General features: G+C 37.1%; 2 protein-coding genes across 3 annotated transcripts in view; one reads left to right on the top strand and one right to left on the bottom strand.

The window, feature by feature from the left end:
• spg (dedicator of cytokinesis spg) overlaps positions 1 to 24,025 on the bottom strand; it is a 657,455-nt gene that overhangs the window by 213,698 nt on the left and 419,732 nt on the right. The gene's annotated exons all lie outside the window — the stretch shown is intronic.
• LOC138715251 (innexin inx3-like) lies at positions 1,983 to 23,179 on the top strand. Of its 2 annotated transcripts, none has more exons than XM_069847976.1 (7): positions 1,983 to 2,130; positions 13,479 to 13,671; positions 13,934 to 14,148; positions 14,291 to 14,509; positions 17,749 to 17,914; positions 18,228 to 18,457; positions 21,481 to 23,179. In XM_069847976.1, exons 2-7 carry the CDS (start codon positions 13,509 to 13,511, stop codon positions 21,646 to 21,648), a joined length of 1,161 nt encoding a protein of 386 aa, XP_069704077.1. In that variant the 5' UTR covers positions 1,983 to 2,130; positions 13,479 to 13,508; the 3' UTR covers positions 21,649 to 23,179. The 2 variants fall into 2 exon arrangements, with proteins under 2 accessions (XP_069704077.1, XP_069704076.1); XM_069847975.1 differs by lacking the exon at positions 1,983 to 2,130 and adding an exon at positions 11,175 to 11,364.

The raw sequence follows: 24,025 nt of genomic DNA, 5'->3' as shown, positions 1-24,025 counted from the left end.
CAGTCGACTTTGGCCCTTCATGGGTTGTTCGCAGAGTTAGATATACACATCAAATGTTAATTTCCAATACATGAAATATTCTTGTAGTGAGTTTAATAATATTCATTTTTATAGTTAAAATTGTATAACTTGCATTGAGTTTGATTGAAATTAAATAAGATAGGCTAAAATCCATATAAAACGTACAAAAAGTGAAGAAACGTGGAGTACAAAGAACCCCGAGCGTGTGCTCATGAAAATTAAGTGGGCAGGATTAACGTATAAACAGAGAACCAAAACAAGTATCTCACTTCGCTACAAACTTCAAGGAAGGTCTTTGAGTCGACTCTACAAAAAATAGAAGATGGAAGGAGACCGTAACAGGTCACAGACCGATGATGATGATGATGATTATGATAATGGAAAAATGAAATTCATATCATGGAAACTATGTTCATCCCATCACAAGCTTGCAAATGGAAATGAGACAAACAAAAACAGGTGGTTGTAATTGAATCAATAATGCAAACTGAGAATGATGCCGCATGCAGTGTTGCTAACTCAATTCTATAAAACAGAACAGAAGTCCCTCAATTGCTATATTGTCAATGTAAAATGAGATTATTTTGTCGTGTGAGTCTTAATAAAACCCGCCAAATTCCTATATAAGCAATATAAATTTCATATATCTTCCTCTAAACTGTATAAACTAACAGTGAAAAACACCAGATTTAGTAGGAAACCTGCTTAATTAACAATAGCTGGCCACGTGCATACTATGAAAATGTAACTAGAATATTTTCATAGCGCGTATTGCTGTAGGCCTACCTGACAGTTTATTAAACGTCAGCTATATTTGATTCTGCAATAATGGAAATAAGTTTCAATTTGACTGTGAATTTATTCAAATTAAAAGTATACATACTGTATTTAAAATTATATAATTTTGCATCCAAAAGAGCAACTGCTCGTGCTTGGGGCAGTTCCAGTTACAGAATATAATACTATAAGTTAAGTAATAGATATAGCTAAATGAAAAAAATTAAAATGGACAGTTTCAATTTAAAGATATATACTATTAAATTCTCTTACTGAAAATAGTAATTATTATGTTATTATTAAGGTTGTTGATGTCACGTTTTTCTTTAAAAAAATCATTATACATTAAAATTACACACAAGTCGCTATATTTTAATACTTGTTTGCTTTTTCACGGCTACGTCACGCAGGAACCTCAATTCCAATATGGTTGGCAACATTGACTGTAGGGATATAAAATCGTAACAGCATAACGTGATGTTTATGTTGTTGGCTACAATAACAATATCATTAACACATCCTATAACGAGATTATTGACAATGATAACGAACAGAATATTAAATTATTAATATTGACATTCAGTTGCTGAAATATTTCCAGTGAGGTAAGTCCGAATTCAAAGAGGAATCATTGTTTTAGCATTTTAACAGGACTTTAACTCATTAAATTAACTGCGCCTTAAGTAAACGTGTAAAAAACGAATCATAGCAAAGCAAGTCACTTAGAACTTGTTTTCGAATTTGAAAAAAAAGTATTCGCTACAAATGTAGAGATTTCATTTTCTAAAATATGTGAAATCATAGTATCGGCGAATAACTAACAGTTATTTCATGTTATGAAAGAACTGTTATAATGTAATCGTAAATTTTATGATTAACATATTTAATGTCTTTTCTACTCCCCAAACTTGGAAGTAATTTTTTTTAACTTTAATGCTATTTTAATGGTCACTTTAAAGTATTTTTGAGTCATAAAAACGCACACATCGATGATGAGTATTGTAATGTCGGTGGTTGTTATACATATTATATAGGCCTATGTAAAAAGCAACCAGTTCTGTAGTAAAGAGGCGAGGTCAGACACAGAACAGTATTGCCTTCGTCCTGCTTATTACGTCAGAATGGAGCGCCACCTTCCCACAATACGCAGAAGTGTGTTGGTTCCTCTTAAGCTGAGTCACATGGACATGAATATACTCCCGAGAGGGGAAATACCCGCTCAGTCTTTGCCCCGCTTTCAAATCTCTTATGGACCAAGGTTCTACTCTTTCGTCTTCGTCATTCATCTGTTCTCCTTGACGGTCGTTGGTTGTGTACGTGTGCTGCTCCCAGGTAAGAAGATAGTTCTGTGTTTGTGCGGTGCTCTGGCGGAGTGTAACAAGTGTTAAGTGATAAGCTGATATAACGTATTAGTATTATTTACTGAGGATTTTATTGGATGTCATGGTCGCTTCCTATTCGAGAAGGCTTGGGCTCGATTAGCACTTCTTGTGGTTTTATTCAGTTCCTTCAAGAAAATGGGTATAGCCATTAGTGAATAATCTCTCACTTGAGGGAGATTGTGATACTTGTGCTGTAAAAGTACAATAACAGCTGCAGCACTTGTGCGCTAGTTTGTTCCAGAATTCATTTTTCAGAATACTTCGGTTATTGAATCTTCGATCTCCCTACGCATCACACACGGGACTGATGTCTGGTTTATGTTGCGTTATTTCACGATGAGAGGTAGCATGTATGTATGTATGTATGTATGTATGTATGTATATGTATGTATGTATGTATGTATGTATGTATGTATGTATGTATGTATGTATGTATGCCTTTACAAATATACAAATATTTCGAAAAATAAATAAGCGAATTTTCGTAAGGTCCAGAATCAGCGACAGGTTAGGTTTGATTTGTTCAGGCCTTTGGTATGTCTTGCATGGTACGCTTTTTGGTAGGTAAGTACACAGATTTACCCTGGATGGAAGAAAATATACTTTCCCAAGTCGTGCAACATAATAGTGGTACCACAGGGTTACGTGACGATTCCGTGTGATTGTGTAAAAATGTTTGAGAAAATTATCGGTCGGATAAACTACATAGGCTATATACAAGAAACGAAGATATCTGGGGGGCGGATTGAGTGGATTTATAGCTTTCAAATTGACCTCATCGTGTCTTTAGAGTGGTGTGCTACAACTCTGAGGTTATTTTCAATGATTAAGGTACATTTTTCTCCCGTGTGTTGTGTGCAACGAGACTGAAGATTCACCTTTCGCTTTCCTTTGGTATCTTTTTCGATTCTTGCTCTATTATCAGGATCAACATTTGATCGGCCACTGGTGTAGCTCAGTCGGCCGAGGCGCATATCTGCTGATCTGAAGTTGCGCTCGGGCGTGGATTCGATTCCCGCTTGGGCTTATTAACTGGTTGGGATTTTTCCGAAGTTTTACCAACTGCACAGCAAATGTCAGGTAATCTATGGCGAATTCTCGGCCTCATCTCGCCAAATAACCGTCTCGCTATCACCAATTCCATCGACGCTAAATAACCTAATACGGTAGTTAATACAGCGTCGTTAAATAACAAAGTAAAAATTGGTCGTTTTTGGAGTAACCTCTGAAATAAAAAAATGCACTGAATAACGAATTATATTTACTTATATTTAACATTCTACTTTACTTCCTAACCTCTGTAATTTAAAAAATACGATTATTTTCCACATTATTCTCTTTATTTTCTAGCCTCGTAAAACTTCGTTTAACCTACTTTAGATTATAGCGTACAATCCGAGACGATCTTCAGCCTTTTTTTTTGCATTAAAGGCGAATATTGTCCTTGCACCAAAAAAATTCAGTGTCCGGCGTCGTGGTCTAAGGCATCCTGCCTAGGACTCGCGTTACGGAATGCGCGCTGGTGCGAGTCCTCATGGGGGAAGAAATTTTCTCATGAAATTTCGGCCAATGTATGGCACCGGTGCCCACCCAGCATCGTGATGCACTTGGGGAGCTACGATAGGTAACGAAATCCGGTTGCGAATGCCAGCTATAACGGCTGGGGGGATCATCGTGCTAACCACACGATACCTACATTCTGGTTGGATGATCGTCCACCTCTGCTTCGGCATGTGGGCGTGAGGCCAGCAGCCGGCTGGTCGGTCTAGGCCTAGGCCCTTCACGGGCTGTAGCGCCACGGATTATTATATAAAAAAATCAGTATCATTCTTTGAGCAAACGACGAATATTTTCCCTGGATAAAAAATACAACACAAATGAAGTAAAAATTTGTATTTTACCTCGGACCAAAATCATAAAAACTGAATATTTCCCCTTATGTACGAAGCTCCATGTAGGCGGGCATCATGTCTACTAATCGCGTTACGGAATGCGAGCTGGTTCGAGTCCTCATGGGAGATGGAATTTTTTCATGAAATTTCGGCCAGTGTATAGGATCGGTGCCCACCCCGCATCGTGATAAATTTTGAGAACTACGATAGATAGTGAAATCCGGTCTAGTTGGATAATCGTTAACCTCTCTTGAGACATGTGGACATGAGGCCAGCAACCGACTGGTCGGCCTTGGCCCTTTATGGGCTGTCGTAATATGTTTCTTAGTTTATGCTACTTAGTAATACTGTATGTTTCTAGAGAGTTTCTGCACTTCCATGAAAAATGTTATGTTCATTGGTGTCTTTTATTTCTTTGCAAGCTTAAACATGAAGCGCATGTTACAGACACACTTGGAAAATCTCTCGCTAGCTATACAGGCAACATCTCGGTAACAACCGATTGGCTGCAGTCGTGACTGTTCCTCGACCTTCTTTCAACACACATTTCGCCATTTGTGTAATGGTGAGCCTCCGCACAATCGTCACGACTTGATGAAAAGTGCACTCCTTTGTTTAATTCTATTTCCACATTGAAACAAAGGCTTTCCAAGCAATGCATAGTCAAGTGTCATTCACAGACTGCAATAAAATTGCAGGAGCACATGAAACAGATAAATAATTACGCAACTACAATGAGATTGTAACGAAATCAGTCAAAATTTCATGAATGATAAAATAAGTTACTATCAACAAACTTACAGGCCCATACTAGCGTTTTATACTATAAAGATCCAGCGGGTTCGGACTTGATTCCCGGCAGGGAAGTGACGAACTGCCTCCTTGTACAGGCACTGGTGTATTAAATTTGCGATGTGTTGCCATCAGGCCTATCTTAATTACACTATCAAATTTTTGTGTCACATAAATTAGATAAAATATACAGTGTAATATAGCATCTTTGATCACATTTAGCTGTGACATAGTTCTGTGATAAAAGTTATGATGATAAAATCTGTGACTAAGAAGAAAGAAAATGGCGGACATTAAGTACATAATGGTCTGTGAAAACCACAAAACTTTTAATATAACATTATGAGTCGCATGAAATGTTTCGTCATCCATTCTTAAATCCTACTTAGTATCGGATTTTACATCTTCACACTGAAGTTCTTTCAATAGAGTTTGATGGATTCTTTTTGTATCTTTTCTCCCTGCCCAATCTCTAACCCAAATAATATTTTTTTTTTAAATTTATTCTTTAGTATTAATGTAATATACAATACTGCACTTATAGTAGCAACATGCATAAAATTGTGTGGATCCATTACTAGAACTGTGATGAAAGATATGACAAAAGCTTTGACGTAGTGTAATATACTCAAAATCTTACATTTGATCATATATATTTGATCAAAAATTTTATCATATTTTGTAACTCAGAAATTTGATAATGTAATTTAGGCCTTAGAGATGGTATTGCGGTATACCGATATATGACAAAAGTGCAAGTACTTGTGAATGTATAATGTTAGTTAAGAATCTTAAAGGCACGTTTAACAGCAATAATAATAATAATAATAATAATAATAATAATAATAATAATAATAACGATAATAATGATGATAATAATAATAATAATAATAAAAGTAATAATACTTTTATCACAATTTTTATTATAATACAGTAGTTATCCTTCACTCAAAGAAATTTTGCTCCTCCACAAATCTCTGTCCTCGGCTCTTCTTCAGATCTCTTCTAGTCCTCTTCCTTTTGACGCCATTCATCCATTGTTCTCTTGGTTTCTCTCTTTTTCTCCTTCTCACCGCAGTACACTTCAGCATCATTATAATGATTCAAGAAATAGGGTCCTCAATCTACAAACATTGGGAATTCTACGTGTTTTGGCCATTATCGTGCAAGACAATAGCTTACGACAATTGAGGGCAAGCAAAAGGCCAGGAATACATTTTAGAACATTCTGATTACAGATATAATATTTATTAATTCATGTACTAACCAGGAACTGAACACCCTAACCCATTATCTCCTGGCTTAGTTGCCTCATGAGTGTCGCCTTATTCGTGTCACTTATGAGGATCGAACTTGCCTTCGGACAGTTGAATAAACAACAACAATGTGCTAACCAAAAGTGATCAGTCAATAATAGGTTAACAGAAGAAGCGCAAGACAAGCGACAAACACTCAGTTCTTACGTACTAAATGCAGTTAATAGTAGCAGCAATAATCATAAATACTGTATCTATAATAACACTCTTTGTAATGTATTCATGCCGCAACTTCATGTTCGCAATCACAAAACATAATTATCCAGAGACAGTAGCGCAGATTTTCTCCTAATGAACACGAAACGTTTGCCTCTGGGCTGCACGCAGAGTGACGTTCTCTTCAAAACTGACGTCATGGGAAACGCCAAGAAAAACGCGTGCTATTATTGGAACTGGCGCACCATTACAAAACGAGGGCACCTCCTCACTCTCAGTAGCGTATCACTTAACAATCCGCCGGTGTGTGTTTTTTTTTTTTTTTGACATGAATACGTTTTTAAAATCGGACCGAAACATGGGACACCAGGACAGAAAACGACGATGTAATGTTTGCAGGATGATCCATTCCGATACAATTTTCTTGACTGATAACAAGATTGAAATAAGTTTGTGAATTCGTTCGATCGGGTATACGACTACGATGCGATCACGACCTTGAGTTGGCGCTTCGCACGGGACCCGCGGCAACTAGCGATCATTTTGGGCGTGGGCGAAAATTTTCGGCCACTATATCTCGCGACTCCGATGTGCTGGCGAGCTGATTTTAGTGTCGAACGGAATATCTCGTGAATACGTCTGACGACACAATACCAGGACGGTAACAGCGAATTAACGTTTGCAAGGTGATCCATTCCGTCACTATAACTTTGTGACTAATAACAGGATTGAAATAAATGTGATCTCGTTCGATCGGGTATACGACTACGATGCGATTATGACTGATTTAACACCGCGCATGCGCGAAGCGCGAGTGAGGGCTTGCGACTGGCGGCCACTTTTTGTCAGTTACTTAGCGACGTTGTATAAGTTACTAGGTTATTTAGCGTCGACGGAATTAGTGATAGATGGTATTTGGCGAGATGAGGCCGAGGATTGTGATTACCTGACATTGTCCTTATACAGAAGAAGAAAAGTCTGCAAAAAAAACTCAACCATGTAATAAGCTCAAGTACGCATCGACTTCACGCTCGGGAGCAGTTCTGCATTAGTATAGTTAGAGCTGACGAGATGGCATGCAACATAGTATGAGGAACATGGGAGTGAGTGTAATGATGTCATCCATGCACAATGAAGCATTTTCATTCAGTAACCCCGTCTTATTCTGTTTAAGTGTTCAGTCTATATTTTTTAATACAGTATTATCGCCTCGCGGAATAGGTTTATGTTTCCTCATTGCTCACGCATCTCAACTTACAAGGTCACTGATAAATGGCATTCCTGACACTGGCCAACTTCTCAGCTCGTAGCAGTAGGCACTGTTTGAACTTTACCGGTGGCTACATCTCGTGTTTCATTTCTTGCTTTTCCTTATTCTCATGAAGAAAAATGTCAAGGATAGACAAAACTCCAAAATATACAGGCGCATCCCCCTTTTTTTCAGAAGCCACCACATTATACCCACACATTCAATGAGGTACAAATAAATATGCATTTACTAAAATATATTAAACAGTATTAGGCCTATAATTAATTAATAAAACATATTACACACTTGAACTTCTTCCTACGACTGTTTTTGTTAACATATAGACTATTAGTCGTAGCGACATAAAATAAACGAAGTCTTAAAAAATGTTAAACTCAATAAAAAAAACTCAGATGCCATATAAAGATTTTAGGCGCAATGGCGACCTGGAGTCCGGATTTGAAACCGAAGTCTTAAAAATGTTGAGCCCAATAAAAAATTGAGGCGCCATATAAAAATTTTTAGCGCAATGGCGTCCTGGCGTCCGGGATTTGTCTAATCCTGAAAAAAATGATATCAGATAAAGACATGCCAACTACAAACGCTTTATGTTATCAAGTAAAGTCATGTGGTCGGCATTTCGTGATTCACGAATCAACCCCTTAATATACAAACAGGGCGGAGGGTAAGGCATGATCTTCCTCCCCTTGTTCATTCAATGTTAAGCAGTTTGGGTATCCTCTCCCTCCTACAGTCCTTTTACTGTGTATTGGGGGCTGAATTTATATGACGTAATTTTTGCCGGATGTACGCAACGATTTAGGCTTATTTACATAGGCCTAACACAAAACACATGTCATAGAGCAGAACTGTATAAATGAACAAGTTTGGAATGTATAATTATTATCTTTAAGAGCTACTGCTACTGTATATTATCAGTACCCTTCTGTGGTTTATATACTGTACGCAATCAAGACCGTTACAAATTAAGCAGATCATGTTCGATTCCTTGCAGAGAAGTAGAAATTGTTTTCTTATCTTAAAAGAGAGTGCGCGCGGTACCGTCGTGATTAATAATAATAATAATAATAATAATAATAATAATAATAATAATTAGACACTGGAACTTTATGCAATTGCATGTTTTTATTGATTTGGCTTATTGAAAAAACAAAATTGGATCTTTGCCGATCATGGTTTCTACATTCGAATGAAGCCAACTTTATTTTGCATAAATGCATATTTCGTGGGTTTTCCCCTTTTAAATGCATTATATATTTTTATTTTGCATTAAAATGCATACATTAACATCTTTCCTTGTTTTGCCCGGTTTATTGCCTAATTTCAAAAAGTTCTCTGTGATAAAAGTAAGAATAATTTTCAAGAAATGTAAAAATTACGAAAGAAATAAAACCAATAATTATTTCTGTTGAGTACGACATTGCTGCGACGACAATGAATATTATCTCCCTAATGTATGAGTTGGGCCATTTTTCATTTGAGACTATAATAGCTCTATTATCGACGCGCTTTCCTCATTGACCACCGGCAAGTCTCTGATTTCTCGACAATGGTCTTTTAGTCCGCCCGCTCCAATAGCAATCCGACATTTGACCATCCCGCCTTTTATTATTTTAGTCTTGTCGCCTAGATCGATTTCGTAGAATCAAAAATGAATGTAGAATATTTAGACACCTGCGACAATAAGGTCACGTATTGTTGAAGTCATGAAATTGCTTCGACGACAATGTTCTAGTGCGCTCTGATTTCATAGGAACAAAACTGTATATTTTTTTTATTGGGTTATTTTACGACGCTGTATCAACATCTAGGTTATTTAGCGTCTGAATGATATGAAGGTGATAATGCCGGTGAAATGAGTCCGAGGTCCAGCACTGAAAGTTACCCAGCATTTGCTCGTATTGGATTTAGGGGAAAACCCCGGAAACAACCTCAACCAGGTAACTTGCCCCGACCGGGATTCGAACCCGGGCCATCTGGTTTCGCGGCCAGACGCGCTGACCGTTACTCCACAGGTGTGGACAACTGTATGTATGTATGTATGTAGAAATCGTTGGTTGTTTACTGCTATTATAATTATGTGAAAGTCAAAGAAAGTAAAAAAAGTTGGAAAGTTAGAAAGTTACTCGTACTTAAAAAGAGCAATTAATACATTTATAGAAAAAACTGATTTAATAAAAATGATGATGGCTTGATGACGATTATTACTTTAAATTATTTTCATTTATGTCTTATTATTAAACCAAATAAACATCTAAGTGTACTTTTTACTGCATATTTTTCAACTTTTAGCGCATATTACTCGTATTTCAACAATTTTATTGCGTAGTTACATGCATATTATTATATTTTTTTAGAGCATGAAGTTCGTTTCATGAGTAACATTCAAAGATGAATTCTAAAAGCAACACACTTACTCTATCCCTGATCAAAATCGTCGAGTGTTTGCCTGAGAATATAAAATGATGATAATGATAATAATAATAATAATAATAATAATAATAATAATAATAATAATAATATGTTCCGTGAGTAACATTCAAAGATCACTTCTAGAAGCAATATACTTACTGTACCCCTGATCAAAATCGACGAGTATTGGCTGACAAAATTATGATGAAAATAATAATTACTTACTTATATACTTAAAATGGCTTTTAAGGAACCCGGAGGTTCATTGCCCCCTCACACAAGCCCGCCATCGGTCCCTACCCTGTGCAAGATTAATCCAGGCTGTATCATCATATCCCACCTCCCTCAAATCCATTTTAATATTAATCTCCCATCTACGTCTCGGGCTCCCCAAAGGTATTTTTCCTTCCGGTCTCCAAACTAACACTCTATATGCATTTCTGGATTCGCCCATACGTGCTACATGCCCTGCCCATCTGAAACGTCTGGATTAATAATAATAATAATAATAATAATAATAATAATAATAATAATTCATCATCATCCTTGCATGTGGCCCGTTACGGTCTCTTGCCAACGCTTCAACGGTCTGCCCAAGGATCTCTTGCCCACAGGATGGTAATTTAAAATTTCGCGTGGAATTCTAGAACGAGGCATTCTGATGACATGTGATCTCCAGTTCTGTCTGTATTTCTGTAGGTATTCCGTAATCGGTTCAATCTGCAGTTCTTTCAAAATGTCAAAATTTCTAATGTGATCCATTCTCGTGTATCTCGCTGTACGACGCATAAATCTCAATTCTGCCGCCGTTAATCTTTGTGAATCAATATAATAATAATAATAATAATAATAATAATAATAATAATAATAATAATAATAATAATAATAATAAATATTATTTCACTAAAGAGCTCCTGGAAGGATGGAGGGGAAAAAAGTACCACCACGAAACTTGCCTCAACACCATCTTTGTCCATGACGGGATTTTCATTTGAACACGTCTTCAGCGTGAAAAGTCATTACTTTCGAGGATGAATGGAAGAGATATTCCAGATGTCTCTGGAAATACATACATAAATATCACACTGCTTTCTAAGGAACAACCAGTCAGTGTGCAGACATGAGACGACTCCTAATATTTATCTTGAAATCGAGACTGTGATTACGAGGAAATGGTAAAGGGGAATTTTCTTACGTGAGACTTGTGCGAGAGAAGGAAATGCGACGGACGGGAAGCATGACAGAATTGTCGGAGAGATTGCAAGGCATTCTCTGACTCAGTCAGTCTTCGAGTCGCAGTTCACGCAAACGGATCGCGTAGTGAACGACATCTTGTTCAGGAGTGCGTAAGTACCTAATTATTCTCACCTCACGTAACGACGATTCAATTGAAGGATGTCATTAATTACCGACACCCCTATTTTTAAAGTGATTTTCATACTTTTTTTATCATAGTTTCATTTGTTAAAACTTGACATTAGTAGAGGTCGTATTTTTTGGTGAAATCAAGTGCATGACTTAATATTACGGTGGATATTTCGTGAAATAAGTTGACAATTAAATATGTTATGTTATGTTTAATATACAACTTTTCATAGTTTTTTTTTTGTTTACATAATATGTAATATATCAGCATCGTAGGAAGGATTACGACATTTTCAGAGTAACAATAAGGGATAGGATGAGGACGAGCCTCTAGGTATGATGTTTACTTTTCGCGGGGGCATGCCAAGTGTAAAAGTGTAATTTTTTCTGTAAATATAGTATTTTAGGTATCTACAAGGGTAAATGTAACAATGTAAGCAATTGTTGAAAATTTCGCGCGTATAGCTATTACCAAAAATACGGTCCATGGTTAGGATTGCCATAATGCAGAAACACAAAACAATATATCGGCACATCAACTCAATCGATAACAGGAAACATTATGAATTTCTAAAAAACTTATGCTGTATTCAATATGGACACCAAATATCATTCATTTGCTATACATCAATATCACTTATTTATTTAATATGGACATGATTGGACATTTCAGTAATAGCTACACGTTATCTTATCTATCACCGGTACCTTCTTATTTGGCATAGACATTACAGTTTTTGCTGGTCAATTGTCCGAAGGGAGGTTTGAACCTCACAAGTGACACCAATAAGCCACCACTCGTGAGGTAACTAAGCCAGGAGATAATAGAATACGGTGGCCACTTCATTCTCCTCCCATTACATACATGACTGACTAGTTACACATTACAGTAATCAGGCTTCAGAGAGCATTACAGTATTATCATTTATTTTAGTGGCAGACCATTTCGGTCTGTGTAAAGGTCTGTGTATTACTACCACAGCAACTTACCACTCATACTTCTCAGAATTGTAAATAAAAAAAACGTTGTTTCTGAATGACTTTCTGAAATTCGTTACAAATAATATTACTGTATCTGTAGACTTGCTTTTACTGACTAGTGATAATATGTTCCTTTCCTCTGTCCAAGGAAATACTCTTAAGATTGGCAGTGCACCCAGGTATAGAGAAATAAAATTCTACAATTTTTACTAATTCTGAGTACTGCATGTTCAGGACATTACAATGAAAATGGATAAACATCCAAGAGGGATTCGAGCCCAAGACCGTGGTTTTCATTGTCCTTTAAAGCTGTGCTTCATTGACTGCGTAAATCATCAGTAGCTATTCACTTTTTAGATCTCTTATTTCTGTATGGTTTTGTAATTGGATGTATATCTCCTTCAAACACATACAGAAGCAGAAATTAGAGTATTCGAAGGCGAAGACCTTGAGAGAAGTATATGGACCACAGATGAATTACTGACAAGATGGTAAGGAAGTTACATAATGTTGGCCTTCACTGTCTGCTCTCCGTACAAATATTTTTGGTTAATTAAACACAGGAGTAAGAGATTGCGATGAAAAGATATGTTTAAAAAAAACATTAAGCAAATCATGCAACGATTTTAGATGGAAAATCAGAACTATGTGACGATTTTCTTGGGATACTTTGTGTGTCTCTGCCGTTCTCTATCAATTTTGGCAGATCCTGTGACATTCGAGATGAAAAAATTTCTCGGTAAAGTTTTCTCGGAGTATTTCGATTTTTCCTATCATTATCGACGTTCTATTAATTTCTATTATCCGGCTCTGATTACTTCTATAATATTAAGCGAAGTAGGACTAGATTTCCAGAAGAAATGATTTAGTGCAGTGGCCAAGAAGACATCACAGTCACGAAGCTCAATACGTAGTAAATATGCATCCATAAATAGTTGCTAACCACTACGATCGCTACTATCGCTTCATCTCAGATAATGCGAAATAGTACCTGCACAGTCTGTTGTTCCTAGTACCCTCATAAACTCAAGCTTCGTGAAGATTGTGAAGACATAGAAATCTCTGTCTCTTATACTTCTCCATGATATGTACACGCCTAACTTCAATTTTTCAGTGACCACCTGAGGGAGCTGCCTTTGAGAAGATGTCGCTGTTCGGTCTTTTGTCAGCAACAGCGGGATTCGTGAAAGTTCGATTTCTGATCGACAAAGAAGTGATAGACAACGCAGTATTCAGGTTCCACTACCGAGTCACATCAGCCGTTCTATTCGTCTGTTGCATCCTATGCACGGCCAACAGTCTTATTGGTGAGTACATTGCAAATGAAACATTTACATGAGACTGGGGGAAAAAGTGATGGTTGTTATTATTATTATTATTATTATTATTATATTATTATTATTATTATTATTATTATTATTATTATTATTATTATTATTATTATTATTATTATTATTATTATTGAATTGCATTATTTGTATGTTTTAAAATTTTAATTTTTAAATCCTACTCATTCTCAAATAACACTGTGAATTATTAAAATGGTAAATTCGACACAAATTGTTACAGGAAACCCAATTGAATGCCTTAATGAAGCATTTAAAGACAAAATAAATGTTATAAACACTTTTTGCTGGATAACATCCACATTCACCCTACCTCATGAACCAAGTCAGATTGTGGGAAGACACGTCGCTGCCCATGGCCTGGGAAATCACTTCATAACTAAACAGCCGACGCACCACAACTACTACCAGTGGGTTCCGTTCGTGCTATTCCTCCAGGTAAGCCAGCCACAGACAAGTTTATGTGTTGAAGAAAAAATTTCAATATTACAAGGAATCATGTTGTAACGATTAGTTGCAGGTAATAATATTCTAATAATGATGGCATTTTGAAGAAAATCATATTGATGATGTGTTGCAGGGAATCATGTTCTATCTTCCCCACTGGTTCTGGAAAAACTGGGAAGAGAGAAAGATTAGACAAATCACTGAAGGTATGAGAGGATCTTCAGTCGACACCAAAGAGGATAGAAAAGAACGCACCAACAAAGTCGTCACGTATCTGATGGATTCTCTACATATTCACAATGCTTATGCGTTTGGGTACTTCTTATGTGAGATACTCAATTTCGTTAATGTGGTAAGTGGACATTACTATTACATACGCATATCACTAATAAACCATATTATCATTAAATAATTGAAAGAATTAATTCAACTCTTCGAAGTTATTAGCCAATGACATTGCGGTGTTATCTTACGAAAATACACCTTCAAAATAATTTCCCCAGCTACTTCTACCAATGTTAGTATCATTTTCTAAAACAGTAATGAAATTATGAAAATACATATTTCGAAATGAACCGAAGAATATGACTCGATGTGCTGAACACAATATATAGGCTATAACACCGACTACCCCTTACTTTCCTCGAAATTTTGTGCCACTTAAAAACACTGCATGATGACCTATGGCAGTGGTCGTCAAAGTGTTGTGCCCCGTCGTGCAGCAGGAAGAGGTAGAGAGCATACCCGCTAGCAGCTACGAATGCACCATAGTGTAGTGTCTTCTCAGCGGGTAAGAGACGCTAGTCTTAGGGTGCTCTGTGCTGATGACCGCTGGCCTATGGTTTCTTTATTATATAGAGTGTTCCGCTTATAAGTATAACAAAAGAAATAGCTATAACTTCTGAATTAATACAAGTATATAGTTGAAACCAACTGCTACAAAGAATGAAAACTGGGAATTTTTGTTACCTTATGTTCCATAAACCTCAACATGGCTTCCATTGGTGGCACGGGAAATATCCAACCGGTATTCAACCTCGACCCAAGTGTTATGAAGCATCTTGGTGTAACATTGTTGACAGCAGCATAAATTCTTTCTTGTAAGTCTGCCAAATCACGTACTGGCGTCCTGTAGACCTGGTCCTTAACAAACCCCCACAGGAAAAAATCAGGTGGTGTTAGATCTGGTGATCTGGCAGGCCATGTGATGTACGGTGATCCTCTTCCGATCCATCTTGCAGGGAATTGTTCGTCTAAGAATGTGCGAACCATGTTGGCAAAGTGTGGTGGAGCCCCATCTTGCTGGAAAATTGCTCCATCTGGGAGTTGTGGCACAGCATACAGTTGCAACATATCCAGGTACGTGTTTGCAGTGACTGTCTTTTCAGCAAAGAAATAGGGACCAATGATTCTGTCACGCATGATCCCACACCAAACATTCCATTTAGGGGAATCCCGTTGGTGTTCAATTACGACACTTGGATTTTCCGACCCCCAGATGCGACAATTGTGTCGGTTTACTTTTCCACTGACGTGGAAGGTTGCCTCATCTGAGAAACAGACTCGAGTTAGAAATGTGTCGTCATCGTCCACTTTATCCAACATTGTTTCTGCAAAGCGTTTTCGTTCCAGTTTATCATTCGGCGTAATCATCTGATGAAGTTGCAGCTTGTACGCTCGCAAACGCAATCTTTTATGGAGCACTGTATGCACTGTTGTTGGTGGGATGTTCAACTGCACACTAGCCTGTCGAATGGATTTCCGCGGGCTTCTCTGAAATGCCTCGCGAATGCGTTCGACATTTTCGTCAGATACTTTACGCTTGGAATGTTTACCTGCATTAGACAACAAACTTCCTGTTTCTCTGAGCTGCCTATCCCATTTCATTACTGAGACGTACGTCGGTACAGCTTCCCTCGGTCTAAGATTGTACTGACGGCGAAACAAGCGCTGTACACGAATTATGGATCTATGTTCTGCTAATGACAGCACACAAAAGGCTTTCTGCTGTGGCGTCCACATGCTGACTGACTAAAGATACGATACGAATTCTCTTATTTAATGATCTGCGCATGCGTGAGTCTTCTAAAAATAAGTAACAACAATGGATTAAAACTTCCCAATTTCCTCTTTACAATGGTACCAATCTTAACCCATTTGCATGCATTGTTATGAAATTATAACTATTTCTTTTATTATACTTATAAGCGGAACACGGTGTATTGTATAACTGTTGGAGCATTGTCGAAGTTTAGATTACCGTTTTTGCCAATAGACCTATTCTTGGTACGTTCATGTTATTCAAATACTGACGTGATGGACTTTGCTGCTACGACCAACATAATAAGCTAATATTATTCACACAACCACGCACGTAAAAGAATTAATTCTCATTAGCCTACGTGTGACATGACAACAATTATAATGCATTCTGAGATAAAATGTGTAGTAGAGGAGGCAAGACCTGTCCTGTAATCTTATCATCTGCCGTGGCTATATAACTAATGGGTATGGAGGGAGAAGATAAGTTTTAGTCTGAGATGAACTTCCGTGTCGGTAGATTCGTATAATACTAACCATCATTAAACATACTCTTTTTCTGATAGCTTAGGGTAAATTAGGGTCTGTTGGACAGTCGGGCATGTTGGACACTTTAACTTTAACGTGTTACCTCGTCACTTGTGGGCATCACATTCTGCTAGAAGTCAATGACGGAAGAAGCCCCACTCCTGGCTTCTTCCGTCATTGACTTCTAGCAGAATGTGATGCCCACAAGTGACGAGGTAACACGTTAAAGTTGAAGTGTCCAACATGCCCGACTGTTCAACAGACACTAATTTACCCTATTCTTTCCCCTACCGCATAGCTCACATGCCAGGCTTCGCCTCATCTATACGATGCTATATGGCCGCCAGTTCGCGAAATTATTAATTGTAATACATTTATTATACCATATTACCATGTCTCACAAACTACTTCACCAGAAAGGTCTAGCCATACGATACTCTTCAAATCTTCTGAATCTTGTAGCAGAAAAGCTAGACTGACATATTTTTAACTGAAATTGAACTACTTATGAGGAACAAAATAGAGAAATTCAAATAGCATGTTGACAAACAAACCAAGAAATGGAGGTAAAAAATGAGTGAAGAAAGGGAAGGAGGAAACGAAAGGGAGAAAACAAATAATTGGACAGGGAAGATGAGGAAGCGTAGGAAAAGGTAGAACATGTGACCAAAATTTGCACAGAATTATTGAGAAATGTCTCAGAAAGTGGTGAAAGAAATAATAATTTCTGAAAGAGTTAGTGGCGCAGAAAATAAAACTGATCTCATATGCGTTTAATAGCGGCAAAATCTTTGTAAGATCTGATAACATTATTAGACAACATTTTTAACTATCGTTGGGATTATGTTATGGTAACAATGGTACAGTAGCGGGAAAGAAATTAAGAAATTAACAAGAGAAACCGAAGTAGCCTATTTGAAGGAAACATGATTACCATCTTTCTAGCTTGATGTTATCACACCCTCCCTATCTTCATAACTCTGTAGATAGCTGACAGATTATTGTTATTGTTTAAATCAACAGGTTGGCAACATATTTTTCCTGGACAAGTTTTTGGGACACGCATTCCTGACTTACGGAACAAAAGTGCTTGAGTATTCAAATCAAGATCAAGTAAATCGCACGGATCCCATGATCGCTATCTTCCCTCGACTGACCAAATGCGTTTTCCAGAAATTCGGCCCCTCAGGTATGTATGCATAATATTTCCAAATTTGAAATCAAAACAGAATATAGCTTAGTCTTTAAAACTTATGATGGCACAAGTCGGGGCGTTTCTAGTTACAAATCCAGTTGTTCCGTGTGCAATGTTTTTGCTTATTATTATTATTATTATTATTATTATTATTATTATTAACAATAAGAAGAGATAATAGGAACTGGATATTCCAGAGAATATCTGCACGAACATGGTCAATGTCCACCTTGGATTCGCTATAAATTGGACACCTTGAATTCCCTATAAATTGAACCAGCTCTTCGAATGTAATGTTTGTTTTCAGGATCAATTGAATTGCACGACGCACTGTGTGTTCTGCCGCTCAACATTCTGAACGAGAAGATCTTCATCTTCCTGTGGTTCTGGTTCATCATTCTCGCCGTGATGTCCGGATTGGCCCTGCTCTACAGCCTCGTGATAGTGGCGTACCCTCCCATCCGCAAGGTCATCCTGGAGAAGCGCTTCAAGTACAAAGTGCCACTCGGAGTGTCTACAATCGTGGCCAAGACTAAGGTAAGTTGTTCTTCAAAATCAGCCTATTCTCTAAAATTTACTTTACCTTGATTTTCGAATAATTTTCTCCTCATCCTAATTCTTCATCTTCATCAACGTATTCTTATTCGTCTCCCTCCGTTTCTCTAATATCGCCCTCCTCCTCCCACACATACGGTTCTACCTCTTTTTCGTCTCCTTCGTGTACAGTTTCTGTTATTACCGCTCTATGATTATTGCAACGTCTATTCCTCCTCCTTCATTGTGTTATAGCTACTGCTCGTACACCTCTCACTTCTCATACTCATTACTACTACACTACTATTTCTCCTTCATTAACTATAACGCCTCATTCCTAAAACAAAAATTATACGCTTATGAGAAAGCAAGAATTGGCTCAATTGGCTCAATTCTGAAACTGTATAAAACGATGGTTGTACCAACACTACAGCTAGCTCTTAAGCCACCGGCGTGGCTCAGTCGGTTAAGGCGTTTGCCTGCCGGTCTGAAGTTGCGCTCGGGCGCGGGTTCGATCCCCGCTTGGGCTGATTACCTGGTTGGGTTTTTTTCCGAGGTTTTCCACAACCTTAAGGTGAATGCCAGGTAATCTATGGCGAATCCTCGGCCTCATCTCGCTAAATACCATCTCGCTATCACCAATCTCATTGACGCTAAATAACCTCGCAGTTGATACAGCGTCGTTAAATAATCAACTTTAAAAAATCCAGATATTATATAAAAAACAACAGCAGTTAATATTATTTACATAAATGCGATTTTATCGAAAAATTAGTCGTATTGGACTGAAATATTACAATAAAGACATAAAAACCAAAATAAACATTTTTCAATTTATTAAATACAATAAATATTGCTGATTAAAATGGCATGACAATGTAAAGAGACGAATCTCTAAGACCTCTCACCAATAAAATCACGAGGTAGGTCAGTGATGGGTTGGAGCAAATACTGTTGAACATTTCCCTTAGCAAAGAACCTGCCAAGGCCAAACTCTATATTGGTATTAGTAGTGAAATGTTGCTTTTGTTTTTAGTATTTATCCTGTTAACTGATAGCATTTGTTCAGATATAAGTTGTAACTAATGAGCTAATCATCTCTGGCCGTATTCAGTTGTTCCGTTTCGTGCAAAACCCGGATGTTCATTTCCGTCTTCTGATAAGCCAAGTACCGTACCCTATTGTGAGCAAAGGCGACCCAGTTTCAGATAGTTGAAGATCTCATAACTTAGAGATGTCAGATAACATGATAGTAAGACGCAAAAACTCTACATTTATGTCGCTTTCTTAACACTTTGATTTCAGTAATTCATTACAATAAAATTCTTTAATTGTAAATGGGCGATTCACAAGTTGATAATCGAGAGCATAAAATGCATTATTGAGAACTTGATGAGAGGGATCTCTCTCACGATTGAAATGTTATTATCTCAAAGTATAAATACTGTAAGTCGTTGATCTGCCGATATACTGATTAATTATTGATCTCTTGTTCAAATGCTTCCATAAGAACATGTTTGAAGGAGTAGTCTACTATCACTTATTTGCATATAATGATATTTCCAGATAATTGAGAACTTTCTGACAAGCTAATCGGCAACAAAGGACTATTGCATGCTTCCTTACAATATTTTCAACTGATGGAAAATTGATTTCGAATCGGAACATTAAGATGCAAAAGAGACAGTCTCATTAATTGCATTAATAGTAATAATGATTATTAAAGGAGAAAAATTCGCTCTGGCGCCGGGGATCGAACCCGGGTCTTTGGTTCTACGTACGAAGTGCTCAAACCACTGAGCTACGCCGAAGTTCAATCCACAACACCGGATCGATCCGGTGCTGTGCCTACGTACCAAGAGCTCTAACCACTGAGCTACGCAGAAGTTCAGTCCTAATAATCGTTGTTACCAAAACAGATATATTCTGTAGGACCAAAAATTAATCTTTACGTAGATTAATAATAATTCCAACTCACGTATAACAACAGTCTCACGCCATAACCGCGTGCTCTTAAGACGTCATGTTTTGGACTAGCGTTACGGAATGAACACTGGTTCGAATCTTCAAGGGTTCCAGAAATTGTTTAATGAAATTTCAGCCAGCGTATGGAACCGGTGTTCACCCAGCATCGTGATGAATTTGAGAAGCTACAGAATCATCACGTTACCCCCTTACTGGTTCACCCCTGCTGAGGCATGTGGACGTGAGACGTGTTGGTAAAGAAAATATTTAGATATGCTTATATAATATTAAAGAATTCTTTACTGTAATCTGTTACGATATCTGGTAAGCTTCTTATCCTAGAGCTACAAGATTTAAAGCAACTTACAGTTAGCGACAATGTCGTTAGTGGTCTCGCTGTTACTATGCTGGCCTTTGCATCCGAGGTTCGCTTTTCTTACCCGGCGGAGGGGATAAAATCCTTAGCATGGTTCTTCGGGAGGGAAGTGAAGCTGTGGGTTCCGTGTCGTAGATTTAAGGTACGTAAAAGAACACAGGCTCTGATAGAGGGATCCAGACAAAATTCATTGGCTATTTCTCTCCCATCTTTAAGCTCGACACTGAATAATTGTGCAGTTTAAAGCGCCGTTAAATAAAACAGTTCTGTTACTACTACTACTACTAATTAATGATAAGGGTTACTTTTTTATTTTATATGAATCTAAGAGAAGTTATATTAGCAGCATTAGCCATACAATGTCGTTATAGATACTAATTGACAATCTCAACTTCATGTATAAGAAAGGATTTTGCGCTGTAATTTGCCACTGCTTACATATACTTGTCATCTAGTGCTTGAATTTTAAATGATCTATAAACAGAACAGTAACTGCTGCTACTTGTACTCATAAAACTGTACTCCTCCATAAGATTGAACTGCGTTCAGACGCTAAATCCTATAAGGTCTGTGTTCTATTTCAAAACATTCGATCACCCAACGCAAGACAACACGGAGAAAGCACTATAATCAACCAGTAGGTTGAACTTATTTGATGTTATATAGTATTCTGACATTGTTCCAGGTTGGTGACTTCCTCCTCCTGCACTTGCTGGGCCAGAACATGACTACGACCGTGTTCCGAGACGTGCTAGAGGAATTCAGCTCCAAGCTTAACGACTACAAAAACTTATCAACACCGACGGCAATGGAGATGAAGCCCATATACCCAAAACTCGATGGAAGTACATGATCTGAGCGACTAAGTGACTTCATCTACAGTTTCCCGTACAAGTGCTCGAAACCATTCAAAAGTTTTTGCTATATAATTTTTACACAATCATTACGATCATTTTTAAGGTATTTTAAGTCATTAAGGATATATGCTTTCGCCTGTTATATTTTATTACTGTCATTAATGCTTACTCCTCTTTGCATACAAACGATTTATCTTAGCCTGGCTCTGCTCGTGAAAGTTGAGAGCTGGATTCGAACTCATATGTGTCCTATGGCGTGTTTCAGTATTGTCAAACTACTTATTAATTAATAATTATATGATTACGTTTATAATTAATGTTTTTCCGGCTCACAAAATCTGCGCCACTAACTCTTCCAGGAATTGTTCTTTTCACCACTTTCTGAGAGATTTCTCAATAATTCTGTGCAAATTTTGATCACATGTTCTGCCTTTTCCTACGCTCCTCGTCTTCCCTGTCTAATTCTTTGTCTTCTCCCTTCTGTTTTCCTCCTTCCTCTTGCTTTCTACATTTTTATCTACCATTTCTTGCTTTCTTTTTCAATATGTTATTCGAATTTCTCTATTTTGTTCCTCACAAATAGCTCAATTTCAGTTAAAAAATATTGGGCTGACTGTGAGTTAACCTACTATTGCCAATATGGAGTGACAAATAATTATGAATGTTTAAGTTGACAAATTCAGTAATACATAAATATAAAAAATGTAAGACAGAAAAAAGCTGTTTAAAAGTTAGAGATATAAGGATTAGAAATTGTCGAATATATTAAGACGATGAGCTATGACAAAGATTGTTATGTAAGTCGTGATGGCAGGAGCTGCAAATAGTGCCAAAATAAGTGTTTAATATATTTTAGAGCAGAACTCCTGCAGCGTAACTGCTCTTCAAATACGTTCGTTTTACTTTCTCATAAAAATAAAAATGAAGAAAGTATCTTAAAGCTGCAAATTTCAACATTTCGAAGGAAATGCAAAATTTCAGCATCTCCGATACCGACTCTATTTTTTCCTGTTTCTAAATATTATTCATATTACAAACAGTAATCGTATCTGTAATGATACGAAAGAAAGTGTTGTCCGCCGAACGTCCATTATACATGACAAGGGACCTGAGAATAATACATTTTGAAACATTCGTACTAGTTCCAGTAGTTAAATAAGCTTAGACATTAACTCGTTCCTAATTATTTAGGTATATTTTACATGTATGTGATCAAAGTATGATGGTTAATTGACAGTTTGAGGAACTAGACTGCTTTGTTGGACAGATGTGATGAAAACTAAAGAATTAACATGTACGAAAAAAGACTATGAGATCTCAGTTCACTAGAATTAACTTATACAGACACTATAATATTTCTCGTGTGTCTTACTAATGATTAAGAAACTAAATCAATTTTGCAAGATGACTGTCATATTTCACGTTAAATTAAGTAATAAATATACTCATAATATATTAAATGTGGATACATTTTTATACACTGTATATTGTTAATAATTACAATAAAATATATTATTTGTTTGTAAATTGTGTTAATCGAATTTCCTTGTCTCGCAAATGTAGCAATACAGGAAGTCATATGATAATATACTGACGATATAATGAGCTTGCATGATATACTGACGATATAATGAGCTTGCATTTATAGACTACGTCAAACACAGATTGTAGGAGTGGTTGGTACTTATAAGGAGGAAAGTTATAATTTAATCCCTTATGAAAATGAATATTATTAATACATTTAAAAAGGACATTAATATTTATAATTAACAAATGTACAAAATTCTTTAAAGTATTTTTCTTACGTAATATTTAGCAATTGGAGTCACTGTTTGATGTAGCTGACTGATGTAGTTCTGTGGATGCTGTATAACGCACAAATACATTATTCTTTTTCTTTCTGCTATTTCTTTCCTCTATTGTTCGTGACGGTCAACGGAGACAGTACCAAATGTACAATACGATTATTTAGTCCTGACAGTCGCCGGCGCCTGGGTCAAGAGAGTCCATTTAGTTACGCCAAGGGGTGTTTGGGTTAGTCACTCGCTTGCCTTCGGAGCGATCGGATGCCATGCGTGCAGTAGAACGGTATGTTTCTAGTACAATTAAGCTGTACTGCATTCCTTTACCGACCGCTCCCCCTTATCTCTACTCCGGAGCTCTCCCCAGTACTCCTATTACTTCCCCTCTTTAGCGTCACCGAGCTGTCAGGACTAAATCGGTCTATAAGTGGCAGACTTTGTTAGATTCTAATTAAGGTGAGTTGGTGAGAAAGCGGAGATGGTTGCCAGTCACAGAAGAGGTTTCTAAAAAAAAAATAAATTTCTGAAGGATCTGGAACTTTGTTAAACTAAAGTTTGCACAAAAATAAAA

This window comes from Periplaneta americana, chromosome 15 (assembly GCF_040183065.1).
Source record: "Periplaneta americana isolate PAMFEO1 chromosome 15, P.americana_PAMFEO1_priV1, whole genome shotgun sequence".
In the NCBI taxonomy this organism is placed as follows: Eukaryota; Metazoa; Arthropoda; class Insecta; order Blattodea; family Blattidae; genus Periplaneta; species Periplaneta americana.
The sequence above is the reverse complement of the archived record's forward strand: the minus strand, read 5'-3'. Positions and strand labels throughout refer to the sequence as shown.

Coding starts and splice junctions, on each gene's coding strand:
- LOC138715251 (XM_069847976.1), top strand. CDS start 13,509: ATGTCGCTGTTCGGTCTTTTGTCAGCAACAGCGGGATTCGTGAAAGTT. Junction 13,672..13,933: donor CACGGCCAACAGTCTTATTG/GTGAGTACATTG, acceptor AAATTGTTACAG/GAAACCCAATTGAATGCCTT. Junction 14,149..14,290: donor CGTTCGTGCTATTCCTCCAG/GTAAGCCAGCCA, acceptor GATGTGTTGCAG/GGAATCATGTTCTATCTTCC.